Source organism: Argiope bruennichi, chromosome 5 (genome assembly GCF_947563725.1).
Source record: "Argiope bruennichi chromosome 5, qqArgBrue1.1, whole genome shotgun sequence".
In the NCBI taxonomy this organism is placed as follows: domain Eukaryota; kingdom Metazoa; phylum Arthropoda; class Arachnida; order Araneae; family Araneidae; genus Argiope; species Argiope bruennichi.
This window is the reverse complement of record NC_079155.1, coordinates 24,104,635-24,125,988: the sequence shown is the minus strand read 5'-3', so window position 1 is coordinate 24,125,988 and position 21,354 is coordinate 24,104,635. Positions and strand designations below refer to the sequence as shown.

Here is a 21,354-nt window from a genome sequence, read left to right as displayed (position 1 = left end):
GTTTTTCTTAAATCAATTTTATGCAAAAGTTCAAAAACATAAACACATTATAACATTTTTTTAAAAAATTCATTTCGAACGCAGTCACATTCCTTATGCTTCTGCAGTTTCAAGCCTCATATTTAAATCTTTGTAAGTATTTAACATAATAAAGCTTATCATTGGTCAGTAAATGTAAATTGCAATAAGCGTCATGCTGCTTAAATATACAAGAATTATAGAAAAAGCTGTAAGTAAGGGTTTTCTAAATTTTAATTATATTTTTAAAAAATTAAACAAGATTTTGTCACTTTTCTTCAATTGCTTTTGAGAACCTTACAGCATAAAAAAATTTTACATCATATTAAAATTCCATTATTAGAATTTTTTTGTGATGGTGATTTTATTTCCACTTAGTTTTCATTTAAATTCAATAATTTTTGTTTAAAATATCTGTAAATATACAGTAGCTCAAAAAATTGAGAGTACACCTTACTTTCACTTCATAAATCCGACTTTCAATATAAATAACACATTACCGGGAAGTGCAAACATGTTTTTATTTTTACACATAACAAATGGTTTAATTTAGAGTAAAAATAAAGAAAAATCAACGAAAAATTTCTAAATTGAAAATTTTCAGAAGCATTTTAAATAAACATACGCAGAATTTTGCCTCAAAAAATTGAGAATACACCAATGAAATTTTTGCAGTATAACGCATAGAAATAAAGTGTCACTATTAAATTGCATGTCTTTTGGCTCTTATAATGGCCTCTAAACGTCATGGTACCGATTTGACCCATTTTTGGTGGTATCTGAAGATATTTTACCCCATTCTTCTTGCACCACTTGTTTTAAATGGGTTTTGTTTCTAATTTTGTGTTTTTGAACCCCTTTTTCGGGTATGGCCCACGAATATTCAATGACATTGATGTCGGGGTACTGTGGTGGTGTGTGTAACTTCTATTTACAATGAAAAAGACACCATATTTGGAAGTTACGTGTATTCTGTTTGGGGTCGTTGTCTTACTGGAAAATGAAATTTCCATTTAAACCCAAATTTTTAGCACTTTCCTTTAGATTGCTTCGAAGTATATCTAAGTAAACCATATCATTTATAATGCCATCTATAAAAATTAAATTTCCTACCCCGGATGAAGCCATGTAACCTCAAATCATCACGGAGTCACCATCATGTATAACTGTAGGACGTAAATGTTTTGGATACAAAGCAGTATTAGGCTTTCTCCATACTGTAAGATGGTTATCACTGCCAAAAATGTTGAGGTTTCTTTCATTACTAAATATAGATTTCTTCCAAAGGTTATTGGTCTTCAATTGATGAGTTTTTGCAAACTTCAAATGCTTTTTCTGAATTTGCAAGCTGGTGAACGGTTTCTCTCTAACAATGCTACTTTTATATCCAGCTGGTTTAATGGCATTTAGCACAGTTTCAGCACTTACACTTCTGCCTATGATTTGAAAAGTTTCTGCAACAAGTTGGATGAACCATATGGTAGCAGCAATCTAAAGAAAAGTGTTAAAAATTTGGGTTTAAATGGAAATTCCATTTCCCAGCAGGACAACGACCCCAAACAGAATGCACGTAACGTCAAAATATGATGTATTTTTCATTGTAAACAACAGTTACACACACCACCACAGTACCCTGACATCAATGCCATTGAATATTCATGGGGGATACTCGAAAAATAGGTTCAAAAATACAAAATTAGAAACAAACCCCATTTAAAATAAGTGGTGCAAGAAGAATGGGGTAAAATGTCTTCAGATACCACAAAAAATGGGTCGAATCGGTACTATGCCGTTTAGAGACCATTATAAGAGCCAAAAGACATGCAATTTAATAGTGACACTTTATTTCTATGCGTGATATTGCAAAAATTTCATTGGTGTATTCTCAATTTTTTGAGGCAAAATTCTGCGTATGTTTATTTAAAATGCTTCTGAAAATTTTCAATTTAGAAATTTTTCGTTGATTTTTCTTTATTTTTACTCTAAATTAAACCATTTGTTATGTGTAAAAATAAAAACATGCTTGCACTTCCCGGTAATGTGTTATTTATATTGAAAGTCGGATTTATGAAGTAAAAGTAAGGTGTACTCTCAATTTTTTGAGCCACTGTATATTAAAACAAAACTTTCTATTGCTTAGTTAATACATTTTTGAACTCGTGTGCTGTGATGACATTAAAGAGCTATGTTTCAGGAGGAACTTTTGAAAAATAAAATAAAGGCAGAGGAATTAAGCCTATAACCTTATCATGCTACGATGTATGATTAGTAGAAATTCCAATTTCTATTTATTTAAATTTAAAGTAGTATACAAATTATTTTGCCTAACAATACTTCCGAATAAAGCCAAAAAAATGCAAAAAAATTGTTCGATTTTAATAAACGATAATTCTAACCAAAATCTCGAAAAATCGTTTTGAGTTCTCATAAATAGCATCAAAAGTTCATTTCTGTCAATTTAGAAAACATTAGAACAAATGATCTTTTCTATTTTTTCTATTTAACACATACAAAGAGACAAATATTCATTTTTATTTTAAACAGTGATAAGCTATTAATTACGAACTAATCAAAAGCGCTCTTGAAAAGCTTTATACATTAGAAAATGGAATGATAAGTACAATATAGGCTTTAAAACTTTTCAATGCATTGAGTAATTCAGAATTTTAAAATGAAATAGGGGAAAATATTTTTCTTAAGGCAGTTATATATATCTTTTGCTTTATAACAACCAAAGGTTGACCACAAACATATTTCTTGTACAAAAAAAAATAGAATAAATATTAGCTTTAGAACTCGTACGTGAGATGTTATTTTCAGAGACTTGTTCAATGTGTCTTAGACTGCAATAAATATTTTTTCATTACATATTTAGTGAATGCAAACTATTCAATTTACATTTGTCACGTGACTATGATTTGACATGAATTTATTGTGTTGTAAGCGAATGATTTGAAATACTTTCCCGATTTCATATTATTTGTAAAATTTCTGACCCAAACACATCATTAGCTTTTAAAATATATCAATCAGATAATAAAATTCCAAAATATTCATTTAAAATTATTTAAAAAAATTATTTTAGAACCGCATTACTGCAGTAAATTGTTATAGTTCTTGAAATAATAAATGCAATTGAATTATTTTGCTGATTTTGAGAAAAAAAACTCTTCATCGAAAAAAAAAAACGATTTCAAAACAATCTTTAAATCTCTGAAAAATATCTTCTCCAAGAAATTAATTTAATTTCAGTCAAATATTTTTTGCTAGTGTCAGAAACCTATTCTTTTTTCTTGTTTAAATTTTTTTCTTTCTTTGTTTAAATAAAATCCAAACCATTTTTCAAGCAAACAGTTTTTTCTTTCATTATTTTACTAAAGAATAAAGACTATGTGTATTCAATTTCCGGCCACTGACTTCTAACCAATCTTTTTTAACTCTTTAAAAACGTTAAGTAGAATTTCTGCCGTATTTTTTTAACTTCTTAAAAAATTTATTCTCAATTAAGTTGCGCACTACATTTCAGGTGTTTATTTAAAGTCCTGTATTTGACATAAAGTAAGAAAAAATAAGGATTTTTTTTTTCTAGTTTAAGAGACTTTATACTTGGAATATATGTATTCTCTATTTGTTTCTATTTTTCTTTCGTGATTTTTTCTTATGTGTTTATTTTTAAAGCTTTCTTCAGAATTTCGTTTTATTTAGATTTTAGCTCATAATTTCCTTTGATTGGTCACACACGCACTTAAAAGTTTTATTATTGGAGTATAGAGACCTTCATTGAAATTTTTATGACTAACTACAGAAATTATTTTTATGTCATATATTGCTTAATTCGATGAAAACTTAAAAGATGCCACATAGCTATTTTTATGTATTTATGATCATTATGGGAATGGATTGTACCAAATAGTGCAAGCTACCAGTGAGCATATAAAAATAGAAATATAGTGTGGGAAACGCAGCCATCCCTTTTAAACTTTCGGAACAGGGATTCGTCAGACGTTTTCTGAGTCAAAATTTTTTTATGCTTGTAGTGCTAACAGGTAAGACTGTTTTCTTTTCCTATCTTGAAAGTTACAGTCATTAAATTTGGGGAAGCGTGGGGGGGGGGGAAATGAATGGTTTGCTTGACTTATAAGTTAAAATAAAAGCCTTTTTATCTTTTAAAATAAGTTTATCTGTTAAAATTAATTGGTATTATAGAAATTGCTTTTAAAATTTAATTAATATATATACATAGGATAATCAAAAATATATGCATTATGAAATTTCAATTAAAATTATAATCTCTTTCTGAAAAAAACTGTGTGTGTGTGTGCGTGTGTGTGTGTGCGCGCGCGCGCGCGCGTAATGATATTTTAATTCTAATTTTAATTTAATTAATTTCTAAGATTTTATCTTAATTTAGCCCATAGTAACATCATTCTAAAATATTCTCTTATTTCTTGATCCAATTCCACTTTCGGTTTAATTAATTCCTCTGTAAAAATAATGCGCCATCAGTTCCAAGTCTCAAATGAAAGTGATCCTTCGGTGCCCTTGAAAAGGTGTCAAAGGTCACCACGTGTATTGAATTGGCGCGTGGCCGGAAATCCTATGTTATATAAGACTAGCGATCATTTGTTTTGGGCCCTTCGGGATGATATCCCTTACTCTAATTTAAATCCCAATTAATTTCCTAATTTTTATCTTAGCCCATATTAATACATATCTAAAATCATTTTTCTCTTATTTCTTCATCGAATTCCCACTTTTTATTTAATTAATTCTACATCTGTTTTATAAACTACCGCCTCTAACATTTTCTAACTCTCCGAGCGAAGGAATAAAAATTCCTTATGCTTACAACATTCTTTAAAAGATACTTATTTTTCCTTTCCTAAGCCTGCACGTCAAAAAAGATCCTAATCATAATCTCATAGCAAAATGACTAAAGGAAAAAATTTCTGTCTCTTTGGCTCTTGCGACGCATTGTATACCGACATCGCTTATCGCTTCTTTTTTGTAAAATCCCGGATGAAATATATATATATATATATATATATATATATATATATATATATATATATATATATATATATATATATATATATATATATATATATAGAGAGAGAGAGAGAGAGAGAGAGAGAGAGAGAGAGAGAGAGAGAGAGAGAGAGGAGAGAGGGAGAGGAGTAATTATAAAGCTTTAAGACTTTAACAATAATTGATAATGTAAACTTCAATAACTATACTATGACCGATGTCATAAAGCGAAAGTCAAAGTTTCATACCAATATATATAAAGCAAAGTGAGTGATTGAAGAAAGGTGTCAGCAACTTAGGTCAACTAGGATATGGTTATACTTTATGAAAGGATGGATTATTATTTTCTCTTTCTCTCATGAATTGTACTGGATGTAATTTACCGCAAAATCGAGTGACGGAAAAAAGATTTATCACATAAATATATATGAAAGTTAAAAGTTAGTTCAAGGTTCATACATGTTTTAAAAAAATAATCATTCCAGTTCAGTAAGATTTAATTGAAGTTGATGAAAGTGATAGGAGATTAATTTAAGAGAAGATCTTTAAAAAGCATTTTTACTAAATAAAAAACCGTGGTTATTGTTAAAATATTGCTGCAAAGTGAGGTGAACTTATGAATCATGATCTTAGATTGATGCTTTTTGAAACAGAAAATTCTAATACTTTTACTAATTCCGCAACTTTATGGAATTCTGAAAAGCGGAAGAATTAGTTTTAATAAGAAAGCTGTCATGTACATAGTCAAGAATCGTTGAAAATAATTTCTTTTGATGACATGTAAATGTTAAATTTATCACATATAATTAAAGGCAAAAAAATGGCGAAATGGTAGAATAAAATACATAAAATATAAAATACGAAATTATAAATAGTTATTAATTACGAATAGTTACGAAATACTAATTTTTGTCGTGAATTTAGCATTTTTACCGAACTTATCGCATCTTCTTACAGAGTTATTTAGCGATTAATCCCTGTCATGCGTTAATATTATCCAAAAATAGAATTTGTGTTTTTAGACATGTTTTTCTCAACCAATTGAAACAAAAGTGTGACACAAAACTGCAGTTGTAATCACAAAATTCCATACCTAATTTGATATATCTAAATAACTTCATTTTTGAATTTTCGCATTTTTGCGTTTCTGAAAGTACAGACCAACAGACAGTCAGCCTGTAGTTGGATTTGGCTCAAACTTTGACAATGTCTACACTATAGATGTTACATCTATCTGCCGAATTCTATCTGTCTAGCTCTCTTCATTTTTTTTTAATTATCTTGTTAACTTACATTCGAACTGCTGAACAGACGGACGTCCTCTGAACAGAATTTTGCTCAAAATCTGATAGAAATCTGAAAATTTCGTGTAAAGACCGTATACAAAATTTCATCCGTATAGCTGAAACAGTTTTTGAGTTATCTTCATCCCAAACAGAAGGACATTTTTCAAAAGTGTGTTTTGAAGTAAGGGAGATCTAAAACGTGGAGATTCCTCAAAATCTCAAGTTCATATTTCTTGACGATTACTCTGTTTTCTCAATGCCACACATACGAGAAAGCAAAAAAGCCAACTGCGGAAAACTTTTGAGATCTCTCAATGAAAATTAGGCAATCGATGTCTCAATAGCACCTTTCACTTTGACACAAAGCAGCTCACAAGAATTAGTCTTGATAATTTTCTTGTGCAAAGCAATCATCTGCGAAAGTCTCCAACGAGCTTTTGAAAACGCTTGAAAATTACTACATGGTACAAGCACCAGTTAAACCATAGTACAAGTACCAACAAGCCACTGAAAGCGGCTATGTCCCTTCCGTTTTTCAATTATAGATTCCTAACTCGTTCAGTTCAGCGTCCAGTGAGGACCATACGTGGTCATCTCCTGTACCTATGTTACCTCCTGTTACCTGTTACCTCCATCTCCTGTTACCGTGTGGAATTTAATCTTTAAAAGCAATTCTTTTACAAATCTTTTGATACAATTATTTTAACGTTGTTTTTATTCCACGATCATGAATAATTTAACCATACGACTGGCGCAGTTTAGCCAAGGTTGGCTCTTGCGCCACTAAAGCTCACAACCAACCGACCAACCTGTACCTATGAACAACTTCTAGAGTGTATAGCATTCGGTTATCGCTATTGTTGAACCCTGTAGAATACATGATAAAGCTCAGTAATCTTATGTGCACCTTCCTGAATACCAGTTCCTCAATCCTGTTGTTGTTTCTTAAGGCACTTTCCACGAGCAAGCCCGCTGTTCGAAGACAGCGATTTTAAGTCGGGGGGGGGGGGAAGCGTCTCTTGTTTATATAGTAACGCCAACTAGGGCCAAGAGTACGACTTAGCTACTCACACATCACTCATTCGCTTGCACATCCCCTTTTAACAGAGGGGGGGGGACATTCGCACATCCTACAGATAGAACAACGGAAGAAAAACCATGCCCAAACCAGGACTCGAACCCGGCACGCCCAGATCACAGGGAGGACGGGCTACCCCTATGCCAAGACGCTGGCTCCTTAATCCTCTGTCAGTTGTACGGCAATTACGAAACGAGTGTATCATTCTAGATTACTATATCGGCGGGTGATTATATTTTATTTAATGATTGGTTGTTCTTAATTTCAGACGAATATCCATGTGTATAATTTTGTAATATATATATATTTATTGGCTCAATATTTACCTGCCTCGAATATTCATTATCAAAAACTGATAGAGTCAAAAATATCTGGTATCACATAATCTTAAACCTCCATAAAATTTTGTCAATAAGGAAAAAAGGAAGTAATGATTATAAGAAGAAGCACTCAAAAAATGAAAATTTGAAAACAAAGCAAAAATACAAGGAATATTTTTCATTAAGAGAAGGAACTACCCAAGGTATTCAAAATTTGTGTCCTACATACAATCAATAAAATGTTGTTTATCTCTCCAAAAACCTCACTGTCCAATCAAAGGCAATTTGCAATCAAAGCAAAAGGGACGATGGGATACATAAATGTTATATATTTATATATCAAAATATTTGCAATTTTATTCATGTGGTGTTATGGAAAAGTCTTTTTAGTGAATGGAGAGTAGAAATTAGAATAAGTAACTAAGGTAGACATGTCTCATACAGAATTATGAGGTCATCCGGTTATTATTCAGAATTATGATCTCTGCCCTGGACAACTCTAGTGTGCCTTCAAAACGAGATGCTATTTTAACTATACTAAAAACGAAATGAAACGTTTTTGCGTTTAACGTGTCTTGGCATGGTTTGGAGTGCTTTAACGTGGTTTGGCTTCTAACAAGCGAGTATTTGCATCATTATTCATAAATGAGGCCATCTGTTGTCAACTAAAATAACCAACTTGAGTGGTCTTCCCAAAACTTTCTTGCGTACTCTCTAATGAATATGTTATCCCAGAGAACGCCTTGAATTGCTTTGGCGTTCAACAGTTACTAAACATTAACCTTTGGCGCGAATTTAGCTTTTTTATTGAATCCATCGCGTCATCTTTGGCGAGATATTTGTCAATTAAACCCAAGAATGTGGTTAATACAATCCAAAAATTGGATTTGTGTTTTAGACGCTTTTATTTTCAATCAACTGAAAAAATATTTTACACGAAACTACACTTTAATCACAAAACCCTATACCAGATTTGATATATTTAAGTATTTGCATTTTTGAGTTATAGCATTTATATGTTACTGAAAATATAGACAGAAAAAAAAACCCAACCCTTAGTTAGATACTACTCAAAATTTGAAAGGTGTTCAGACTATAGATGTTAATTCTGTGTATTGAATTTTATCTGCCTAGCTCTCTTCGTTTTGTAGTTATCGTGCCGGACAGACAGACTTCGTCTGAGCGGAATTTGCTCCAAATTTGGCAGAAATCAACGAGTTTGACATGAAGACCGTATACAAAATTTCATTCGTCTAAATCAAAGCGTTTCTAAGTTATCTTTGTCATACACAGACGGATGGACATTTTCTAAAAATGTATTTTTCGAATTCAAAGAGGTCTAAAACCTGAAGATTCGTCAAAATCTCGAGTTTGAATTTTTTGACGATTACTAGACTTTCTCTATACTACGCATATTAGAAAATAAAATGCATCCTAATAAGTGCTAAATCAAAAAGATTCTGAGCTATTCCTGAGTTTATTATAAGCTGAAATTAAATTAGATAATTTCTATTTCTACTTACAAGTCAGGAACGCATATTTCGAATGTTATTCCCACAAGCATCACGCTTTTATCGAATGACATTTGCAGACAGAGAGATCTAGTTTCACCTTCCTGGTTTTCAATCAGACTCTCCCAAGATCCACATGGCTCCCACGTGGTGCAGAGGTCCAGGGAGTCTTCTGGGGCCACATAGCGGCACCTTTTGGGCAAGCATGCGCAGAATCTCTTCCAAGCAATATCAGGAATCCTTTCTCGGTTTAAAACTGATGATTGTCTACGAAAAAGAACCACGGATAAGAAATTTTGTCTTTGAAAAATAAAACACAAGGTGTCAAATGTACTGACTGCCTTAGCTGTAACGTTGATGTCTTATGAGATTTTTCCATTAATTACAAGATATTTATAGATAAAATTTTTCTTATTTGTAGTTACACTACCAATTTTGAATATGGTAACTGTGGTAATTTATGGTATTACTTATTCTCTAGTAAAGGCATTGTCTAATATATTTCTGCATAAAAAGTGTTTCAATTCTATAAAAATGATGGGGCATCGGTGGCCTGGCGGTAAAATTTCAACTTTGGAACCGGAAGGTTTCAGGTTCATGAGCCGATTCCACCTAAGAAAGTCGCATAAGTTGTTATGGTGCATGCTAAATCAGTCGGGACCAAACGTCCATTGAGGAAATTTGGAGAGGTTTAGTGCTAGCTCAGGTGTCGTTCTCGTCATCTGACCATGGTTCAAAATTACGAATTACCGTCCCAAAATAGCCCTAGTGTTGCCGTAAAAACGGGACTATAATATAACACAATTTAACTTAACTTTGGGAAAGGTATTGAACACTACAAGTGCTCAGATATTAAGTTTCCATACCCCTCACATGAGTGTTTTTTGCTGTGTAGTTTAATAAAGAAAATCGAGTAAGTATTATTGATGCTTTTTGCTGACGGATTAAAACCAAAATTCAACGCAAAACTGCAATTTTATAAAATGATTACACACCAAATTTCATTTGTCTAAATCAATACTTTTTTTTCAGTTAGCACATTTACAATCATGCGAATGTACGAAATGGCACACAGTCAACTCTTTGAATCAAAATTTTATTCGGTTTTACACTTTAGATGACAAAACTCTATATTAAATTTTATTTATCTTGCTTTTTACGTTTTGTAGATATTGTGTTCTCTTGCACTGCGTTAGTCAAACTTCACATGAATTAATTTCTTTAACAATTGACAGATATCTACAAATACGTGTAAAAAATGATAGAACAAAACGATCCAGCTCAAATGGTTTTGAGTAACTAAAAATAGTTCAAAACGCCCTATAGAGCAAGCCACTGGGTACACAGGATCGAAATTTGGGAAAAAATTGTTTCTTCAGTAATAAATGCTGAATAAGATAGAATTTTTAAAAGATTTTAATTAGATTTATAATTAAATGAAAGGGATTTTAAGCGCCTTTACTCAATAAATTCGAAGAAATAAAAATGAATGTAATGCATTTGTTCCTTATGAATGGCATAAAGTGTTTCGTTCTTCAGTAATATTTCTTACTGCATAGAATAAATTTTTTGAAATTTTCTTTAACAAATTCTAACAAAAGTTTGACTCATTTCTACAATTTCGATTTAACAAACACCAGCTTAATTTTGCCAGTGTATCTTAATTCGTCTTTTATTTTCTCGTGGATAATAACCAGGTATCAAATATCACCGATTTTAGATTCGATCTAAATTTTCATATTTCGTTAAAATACATGAACACAGCGTTTATAAAGTAGAAAAAAATTATCGATCTCTTTTTAAAAGAATCTATCACACTAAATTGATATCACTCTTCTTATTATTATATAATTCAATTTTTGGAATTCCACGTCAATTACAATGCTATATTATTAATGACATTCCATGCATTAACAAATAAACTGCAATTCCAGTAATATCTTTTCTTGAAGAATAATGTATTTAAGAAGAATTTTATTATCAATACTGGTAAGAGCCTTAAGGTGTGAAAATCGAGACTTCTTCGAAACTCTTCGCGCCGAGCAATAGAATAGCTAACTTTACTTTCAAATGAGGTCATTTGCTAAATGATGGTGACGTCACACACACTGAAGCTATTTCCACGGATGACGTCAAATAATACCGAAGCATCTGTCTTCAGTGACGTCATGCGCAGGGCTTTTAATAGTGAAGATGTGGCCTCCTTTGAATAAAGAAACAATTTTATCGTAGCAGTGCCTTGGAAAGAATTTTATATCACATTGTGATGAAATAGCATGCAGAATTTAAATTTTTTATACAGTTCAATATATGATTATGTTTTTCCATATAAATTAAATATTTCATATTGTCTGTTTTAGTATGCAAAATGCATAGAATTAATTCTATATTTTATATTAAAATAAAACATTATAAAGAAAAGAAAGTTAAAAAAAATTTTAACCTATGATAAGAAATGTCATAGGTGACCTATATCTAGCTTAAATGCAATCTTTATACTATGCAATTTATTGAAAAATGCTATATAAAACCATTATTATCAAACATTTTTGTCTTATTGAAATTTTAAAAAACTTTTTAATAGTTCAGTAATGTAAATTTTATTTTCAAATCACTTTTTCTGTAAGCTTTGTATTAATTTTTAAAGTTTACTCTTAAGAATAGCAAAAATAATGAGTAGGCAAAAAATGCATCTCATGTTGTTGTAATATGCATGTATACAGAAATAGTAGCTAAAACAAAAAGAAATAGTGTTGAATATACCTTTAAAATATTTTAATAGGTACTTAAACTGCAAAATTGGTACCACTAAATAAAGATAATTTTTTTACTTATTAATTGGTCTTAGAAGTGTTTATTACCAATTATATGATCCAGTGATATTGAAGATAATTGTTACCTTTTCGATTACTTTTTAGCTAAAACTTTAATCAAAATGTTGAAAGTTCTTCTCTAGTGAAAGCCTACTATCCAAGAAATAACAACGTGTCAAATTTGTTAAGTCCGGCGGTTTGTCTGTAGAACAATTTAAAAAGTATTTGTATCACGTAAAATGTAATTTAGAGATAATTTGCCTCTCTATAAATATTATCTTGTTAAAAGTAACTTAAATAACTTTCTTCTTGCTAGATTTTTACCTTTATCAAAGTTTTAAAATCGAAATAAAAAAATTAACTTTCTTCTTGCTAGATTTTTACCTTGATCAGATTTTTAAAATCGAAATGAAACGTTAAGTGCAGAGATTTCAAGACTATGCTCGGAAATTATGGAATTAATAATCAAAAACAATTTTTCAAATCCATTCTTAGTCGTATGGAAAAATCTGAATGATCAGAAGGCTGCGAAAGTTATCGGCGGAAATGTGGTTAAATCTTGAGGGCCATCACTGGATACGGCGCAACTTCTTCCGTAAGAGGCACGTTCCGTTATTAGTAGAGGATAGCCAACCCAACACCATTTTTTCACCTACTGGAGAGGAGAGAACCAATCATCATACCGTAAGCTTCTCAGATCCATATTTGAGATTTTCCCTGAGGGTATTTAAGGAAATAATGAAAAAGAAAAAGAGTCATCAAATTTTGCACTAAATCTGTCAACAGAATAACGTCCTGTTTCTGAAATATGGCACATTGTGGTTTTATCACCAAAACTGTGGATAGAGATCAAATTTTGGGATAAATCTGTCAACAGGATGACTGCCTGTCTATGAAATATGGCATATAGTTTTACCATTAAAATTACAGATAGACATCCAATTTTGCATTAAAACTGTCAGCTGGATAGCTGCCTAACTTTGAAATATGGCACATTATAGTTTCATCATTAAAACTACAAATATATATCAAGTTATTCCTTATTTCTATCAATGGAATAATGTATGTCTTTGAAATATGGCACATTATAGTTTTATCACCAAAATTGTGGATAGAGATCCAATTTTGAAGTAAATCTGACAACAGGTTGACTGCCCGTCTCTGAAATATGGTATATACTTTTACCATCCAAATTATTAACAGGCATCAAATTTTGGATTGAATTGTCGAAAAGTTGACAGACTACTTCTGAAATATAGCGCATGATTTACAACTAAAATTGTTTATAGGCATCAAAATTATTTCAGCTCTAGCTGTCTATGGGATGAACAAATTATGCATTTGTATGCAAACCCTCATAAAACTAAACGCATGAATTTTAATTTTTAGTCTTTTATATCAGCATTTTAGACCAGTGTAAAATTTTTCACCAAATCGGTCAAAAATAAGTGATGCTGCTCTTAAATGTTTTTTAGTTTAGTTTAGTTACATTAACGTCCCATTATAAAGCAACACTGGGGCTATTTCGGGACAGACTTTGTAATTTTAAACCGTGGTCAGATGACGAGGACAACACCTTAGCTGAAACCCCCCTCTCCACGACATCACACCAGAGGGAGGACGTTTGGCCCTGACGAATTTAACGTGCAACGGACCCCCTTACACGACGGGTCTCAAACTGGAAACCCTCCGGCTCACGAGTCGAGACCTTACCACCAGGCCACCGCGGCCCCCCTAAATGTCTCATCGACAAAATAATAATTAAAATGACAAAAATAAGTATTACTCTGAATAATTATTGCAAGGAAATTATTTAATATTCCTCTTTAAGAGCAAGCCGTTATATTTCTTTTGAAACCAATTAAATTGCTTTATAATTATTCCTTGATTTTTCTAAATTAAAAAAAATATATATTAAACATATATAATATAAGCAAACAAAACAAAAACAAAAATATACAGGGTGTTTATAAAGTCCCGGACCCATTTTGATGTTTAATAACTCGTAAAATAATAAAGATATAAACAAACTTATGGCATTTATTGATGGAATAACTCATATATTTTCCTTTTCAGGTTTGAATATTTTTACTTTTGTAAATATCGTCTGCACGTGTGTTTATTTTCAGATACAAGTAAGATTCGAGTGGATATTAAGGAGAATGCGTACACCACAAGAGAAAGCACAGATTTTATGGTGGTTCATAGAAATGAAATCGATAGTGCAAGCACAGAGAAATTTCAGAAGAATTTACCAAAAAGATCCTCCATCCAAAAACAGCATCTTGCGGTGGAAAAAGAAAAATCTAGATATTGGAAGTATCTTTCTAGAAATTGGAAGTATCGAAGATAAGAAACGTTCCAGACGTCTTTGCACAAGTAATTTTGATGTTGAGCGTGTCAGAGAGACAATCCTAGAATATCTGTGAGATCAGCGGCAACAGAATTGGATATGCCAATTTCGACGGTGTACAAGGTTATTAAGAAAAAATTAAGACTGCATGCATACAAAGTTCAAATTGTTCAAGTTTTGGAACCGAACGATAGGCCTAGGAGGATGGCCTTTGCAACAGATATGCTAAGGAGGATAGAAGATGCTGCTGACTTTCTGAAGATCATAATGTTCTCCGATGAAGCATCCTTTCATGTTTCTGGCATTGTTAATCGCCATAATGTGCGCAAATGGCTCTGTGGATGCCGACATGCTTGTCGCTACCTGGCGTGAAATTGACTATCGACTTGATATCCTCCGTGCGACGAAGGGGGCACACGTGGAAGTTCATTGACAAGGGTCATGAAACTTTTTGAGTCTATTTAACCATTTATGTTATTAATTTAAATCTATCTTTATTATTTTATGAGTTATTAAACATCAAAATGGGTCCGGGACTTTATAAACACCCTGTATATTAAACATAAACAAAAAAACCCGATCAGATCTGAAAAGAAACAGATACAGACTAATATATGATGTTTCCCAGTCAGGCACACAAACACTAAAAAAAAGAAAATGGTGTTAAAGTTATGGTAATATAAACGATGATATAAAGGAACGTTTACGCATAGCAATCATGGTCAAGGGAAATGGAATCCCAAATATTTCTAGATTCGCGCGAAGTATGGAGAAAAACTGAAGAGAGGAATTTCGCTCCTGGTCAGATGATATCGCAAAGAGTGATCAAAAATCTTAAGATAGTTATATTGAGATAGATTACTTCTATTCTTTATAAGTACTTGAAAATATTTTTAATTCTTTGTAACATCGTATATATCGACTAGTCAGGAGAATATTCTGAGCTATTTGACGAAGCACGTGATATGCCTTGCCCAGTTTCCTGTATTACAAATTATGTATTACAAAATTCTGTATTACAAAAATGTATTACAAATTTATCATGATGGATACTCATTTGATATATGAAATGTATTCTGTAACAACTATTTTAGGTATCAGATGTTTATATTTTAGAATTTTTTTTCATTCTTACCTGATTTTAATTAGCATATCTGTCAGAACTTCAACAAGAGCTTCGTCTGTCAGAGGTCTGTTGCTTTGACAGCAGTATCTCCTCCCCCACCGCCAGATACCCCAGAACACCACAGCTTCATCCGGGACATTAAGCCTACAAGACTCCAACAATTTGAGAAGTGTATTTTTACCAAAAGTGAATATTAAGTCTGAGGAAAATACAACATAAGCATGGCTCTCGATGATAGACATGCAGGAGGCTTTTACAACACAGTCTTCCAACAAGGGTTCATGCATTTCGAGGCTTTCCAACAGGTGGCAGGCTCCTTCGATAGTGAGATTCTGAATAGCATATTCTTCTAAGTGCTCTCTAAAGTCAGTCAGACGAAATCTTTCTGCAGCCCTCAGAAGATCAGCGGTTACTTCAGTAGGATATTCGTGAGAGTAAATGTATCTAAATCAAATAAAGTTATTTTTCATTAAAAAGATGACAAAGATATGAAGCAAAAATGTTAAGTTGCTAAGTTTTTAATTTATTTTTTGCTACTGCCCGTTATATATATAACTTTCATAGCATAAGAGAATTTAGCAGTAAATATCTAAATCAAATGAAATATCTTTTTTCAATTATAATAGTTCTAATCATTTAAACATTATGTTTAAAGGTAGTGGATAAAGCTATTGCCTATTTTTGTTTTTTCATTATTCATTTGTTTATATTTCTTTTAATACTAAACCATCATAATGTTAAAGCTAATTTGAAATTTTAATATAACTTTCTATGAAAGAATTTATATAGCATTTATTGTTATTTGAAATTTAAATAACGAGAAATATCTAAAACACCAGAAATTGTCTCTCCGAAACTTTCTCTCACATTCTCAAATAAATTTTTTATTCTCCCTGCATAAAACTATGGTCTTTGATTAGAGTTTTAACTAGTGATTATTTTTTTAATTTTGGAATTCCATAAAAAAGCACTTTGTGTCACATATTATATTAAAGAAAACCGAATGCGAATTTTGGAACATTTTTTGAACCGATTAAAAAGAAAATTTGACAACAAAAAAATTTATAATAAAATCATAAATTGAATTGTATTTATCTAAACTGTTGCGCTTCTAAATTATTATATTAACATATTGCAATCCGACTGACAGACAAATTCTTAACAGATTTGATTCAAAATTTGATAGGTATTTGCACTTCAGCTGCAATATCTGTGAGTTAAATTTTTGATCTAGCTCTTTACATTCTATAGTTATTGAGTTCATTTATGCTCGGCTAAACAGACTTCCACAGAAGAGATTTCGTTCAAAATGTGATAGAGATTTACAGATATGTTGCTAAATCCATATACCAAAGCGTTTTTGAGTATCTTGCTCACGGAAAGCTCTTTACATTCTACAGTTATTAAGTTCATTTGTGCCCGGCTAAACAGACTTCCACAGAAGAGATTTCGTTCAAAATGTGATAGAGATTTACAGATATGTTGCTAAATCCATATACCAAAGCGTTTTTGAGTATCTTGCTTACGGAAAGCTCTTTACATTCTACAATTATTAAGTTCATTTGTGCACGGCTAAACAGACTTCCACAGAAGAGATTTCGTTCAAAATGTGATAGAGATTTACAGATTTGTTGCTAAATCCAAATACCAAAGCATTTTTGAGTATCTTGCTCACGGAAAGCTCTTTACATTCTACAGTTATTAAGTTCATTTATGCCCGGCTAAACAGACTTCCCCAGAAGAGATTTCGTTCAAAATGTGATAGAAATCTACAGATTTGTTGCTAAATCCAAATACCAAAGCGTTTTTGAGTATCTTGCTTACGGAAAGCTCTTTACATTCTACAGTTATTAAGTTCATTTGTGCCCGGCTAAACAGACTTCCACAGAAGAGATTTCGTTCAAAATGTGATAGAAATCTACAGATTTGTTACTAAATCAATATACCAAAGCGTTTTTGAGTATCTTGCTCACAGAAAACTCTTTACATTCTGTAGTTATTAAGTTCATTTGTGCTCGGTGAAACAGACTTTCACAGAAGAGATTTCGTTCAAAATGTGATAGAGATCTACAGATTTGTTGCTAAATCCATATACCAAAGCGTTTTTGAGTATCTTGCTCACAGAAAATTATAATTAAAAAAAATACCCCGTTTTTGGAATTCAAGGAAGTGTGAAACATAGAGATTCTCAAAATCTGAAGTTCGAATTTTTTGGCCATTGCAACATTTTCTTTTTATACACGAGAAGGTAAAAAAGAAATACTTAAATAAAAGAATATTTTGGTACTTTATTTATGGTGACCCTGCCTGACTCAAGCGGATACTTATTTATATGCGATGTGCATCAAAGGCTTTTAGTTATTAAAAAAAATAAAGCACTTTTTATTAAGTCAGCATGCCCTTGCATATATCCTCTTTCATTTTTGCCGTTATTATCAAATGATTTTCGACATAACGTCATCAAACGTCAGATTAAAATTGGAACTGATGGAGAAGCAAATAGTCTTTCACCAGAATAACAAAGCCGGCGTCTTAGCATAGGGGTAGTGATCTTGTCGCCCCGGTTCGGGCATGGTTGTTGTTCTTCTTCTGTGTTCTATCTGTGATGTGTGTCAATGTTACCACCTTGTAAAAATGGGTTGTGCGAGCGAATGTGACGCGTGAAGTAGCTTAGTCGTACCGTTGGCGCTACTGAAAAAACAAGAGACGCTCACTCGGCTTAAATCTCTGACAGATAACTTCAAATGGCTTGTAAAGTGCCATAAGTCACAGCACAACAACCAGAGTAAGACGCTAAAAAATAGGAATTTACTGACTGACTTAGTTTAAAAGTAATAATGCATATAAAGTATATATTTTTTGAGAGGCCACGTCCTATAGTAAATATTATCAAGTTAACTCCCCACGGCATGTTACTTTCTCGTATGTGAAGTATACAAAGTGAAAGTAAAATTATCGTCAAAACATTCTTTCGGGAAAATTTTAGGAATCTCTATATTTCATATTTCTCTGAGTTCGAAACACATTTTTGGAATTATGTTTGTCTGTCTATCCGTCCATTTTCACTGTCAGTCTACATAACGTTATAACTCAAAAGTGCTTTGAGCTAGGCGAATGAAACTTAGAGCCTGACCTCTACTTCAAATTTGTAATTTTCTATGAATTGTTTAATGAAATTCATCTTGATGAAATCTGTCTGTCCAGTTGTCTGGATGCAAGTTAATACGATCGTCACAAAACGAAAAGAACTTGATAGATAGAATTTGGAACACAAATTTAACATTTCAGTTTTAGATACCTATCGAATCTAAAACCAATACCGTCAAGAAGTTTGGCTTCCGTATCGGCTTGTATTTTCATAAACATGTAAATCAGATAGCTAAAAAACGGAAATATATAGCATTTGATGTATGATTTTCTGATTGCAATTGTAATCTGCTATCAAATTTTGATTTTAATTCTTCGGAAAAATGGCGTAGAAAAGACGCAATCAATTTCCTAATGCTTATATGTTAATACCACTTAGTTAAACTTCAAAAAAAAAAAAAATAACCAACGATCGCGTTGTAATAGAGTCTTTCGTAACTATTGTTCACCAATTACATACGGATAATAATATAAGTGCATTTATCAAAGAGTATATGATAAAGTTAAGGAAAGATTATTCCTTTAACATGCTATTGAAGAATCGATATACTTACTTCAGCAGCTGCAGCATGGTATCTGGTTGCACACCCATTATATTAATGATAGGAAGGTCTTCATATTTCTGCAGTTCAATTAGTTCTTGGAACACTGGAGATTTTGCGCAGAGAAGAGTAGAATGGGCCGGAAATCTCCAACTGTATCCAGAATGAGAAACCTTCAGGATCACATCGCTCATCTGGTCACTCAGTACAAGATGGGACGGCATCTTGTCTGTTTCTTGGGCACCCAAACACTATTCGTTAAAGGACACAAAAAATTAATTTTGATCAAGAAATAATGTTTGCTATCACTCATTAACCTCTTCTTTCTTGCTGTCAAATGTTGCCACTTTCGAGAAATACCTCTCGATTAAGTAATGACAGTGGAGGCAACTGTAGTGTCCTCATACCCGCATGACAAAAGTGGTTTATCTGATATCTAACTACATGATATCTGATGTTTTGTAGTGACATCACGACATTTTTTCGCTTACGAGATGCGCAGTAAATGATTAAATTGACGCAGCATATTTGGCATACATCATGTGAGCATTAATTTACATCATAGTCAATTTTTGTTTTGCTTGTTTATAGAGAAATCTGGGGGTTTTTTTAAGCTTAAAATAAAGATATTAAATTTTTAAAAGGTATTTTTCTGGTTGCTATAAAAAATAATTATCAAAATATTTTCAACTATAAAACGAAGAAAAGAAAAAGTTCAGGATTTTAATTATGGTAGCACTTAATTGTGACAAAAGGAGTATAATTTTCACACCATTTTGAGCTTTACTAACAATGAATCCCTTCTAGTCCGGAAACTGCTTCGTAACTATAAACTGAATATAATATTTCACGAAAAAAAATTAGAAAAAAAATGTCATGATCGGAATTGTATAATTTTATAATCATGTAACGGAGAAAATGAATTCAAATTTGATTTTTTTTAATTAAAATTGTAAAATAAATATCAAATACAGCAATGTTTAGAAAACATCTGGAATATCTTCCAATTCACTTGAAAATTATTTCCAATTCTTCCAATTCGCTTTTAAAATATTTGTACAATAATTTTCAAGCAAACTTAGCAGCATTCGAATTTCCTTTTTTCACTTTTCAATTGGAGAGAATTGATATTAATTTGAGATTTTGACGTAAATAAGGGAAGAATTATATGCTTTTAATTTTTATGGATTATTTGATTAATAGAGAAACTTCAGAGTCCAATCAAAGCTCTTATAAAGAAAATTCTATGTAAAATGTGTTAAACAAAATGTTTTTTGGAAATTAACAGCTCATTTCTTATTCGAAAAACAATAATGATACATATTTTATTTTCTGTTTTACAAAAGAATAATTTTGTGTGAGAAATTTATTTTATTAGTTAAATCCGAGCATCTTTTGAAATATTTAATAATTTAAAATAGAAACAGCCTTTGGCACAGTTAAGAGAAAATTATTGAAAAGGATTCCAAAAAATAGACGAAAATTTCCGAATTTTGTAAAATTTTTTAAATTACATTCCAGTATATGTAAAAAAATATTAGCATGTCTGCACACCTAATCACATATTTGAAAATATTAATGCTAAACTCACAAAAAGATTAATATCGTATTTTATCATTAATCAGTATCAGTTGTTGGGTACCAAATTTACAGCGGAATCTATCAAGATATATCATCAATCGTTTTTCTCATTTGATAATTCTAGATACGATAAACACGCGGTGATAAGTAAAAATAAACAATCATTTGAAATATTACATCTAATCGCTCTTTCGTTTTCAATTCCTGTTATTAACTACCAACTATCAGACTCGGCTAATTCAGAGAAAAGGCTTTCTGCTGCTAGTAAACTAGTGATGTTAAAAATCAATATTTATACGATCAACTGGCATTTTGAGAAAAATCTTGTAAATTCTTAATGGGCTATCACCAAAATTTCATCAACGTGCTCTTTTGCGTTAAATGATAACCTGATTACCATCTACATTAAGACTATTAATATAGTCCATAATATAAACATCTTTAAAAAAAAAGTATATAATCTTTTAGAGATATGGATTTCGCACTTCTAAATACAACTGATGATCTCTGCAATAAATATTTATTTTTTTTTAAATATGTTTCGGGTGAAT

The 21,354-nt window shown here is 31.6% G+C and overlaps 1 protein-coding gene across 1 annotated transcript in view; it reads right to left on the bottom strand.

Moving 5' to 3' along the window:
- The window catches only part of LOC129969598 (uncharacterized), a 56,656-nt gene that overhangs the window by 9,786 nt on the left and 25,516 nt on the right, over positions 1 to 21,354 (bottom strand). The window contains exons 2-4 of the mRNA XM_056084238.1: positions 19,235 to 19,473; positions 15,543 to 15,977; positions 9,254 to 9,508 (exon numbers count right to left, since the gene is read on the bottom strand). Of these exons, the coding sequence (XP_055940213.1) occupies positions 9,254 to 9,508; positions 15,543 to 15,977; positions 19,235 to 19,446 (902 nt within the window). The 5' untranslated portion in view covers positions 19,447 to 19,473. The remainder of the gene's footprint in view (positions 1 to 9,253; positions 9,509 to 15,542; positions 15,978 to 19,234; positions 19,474 to 21,354) is intronic.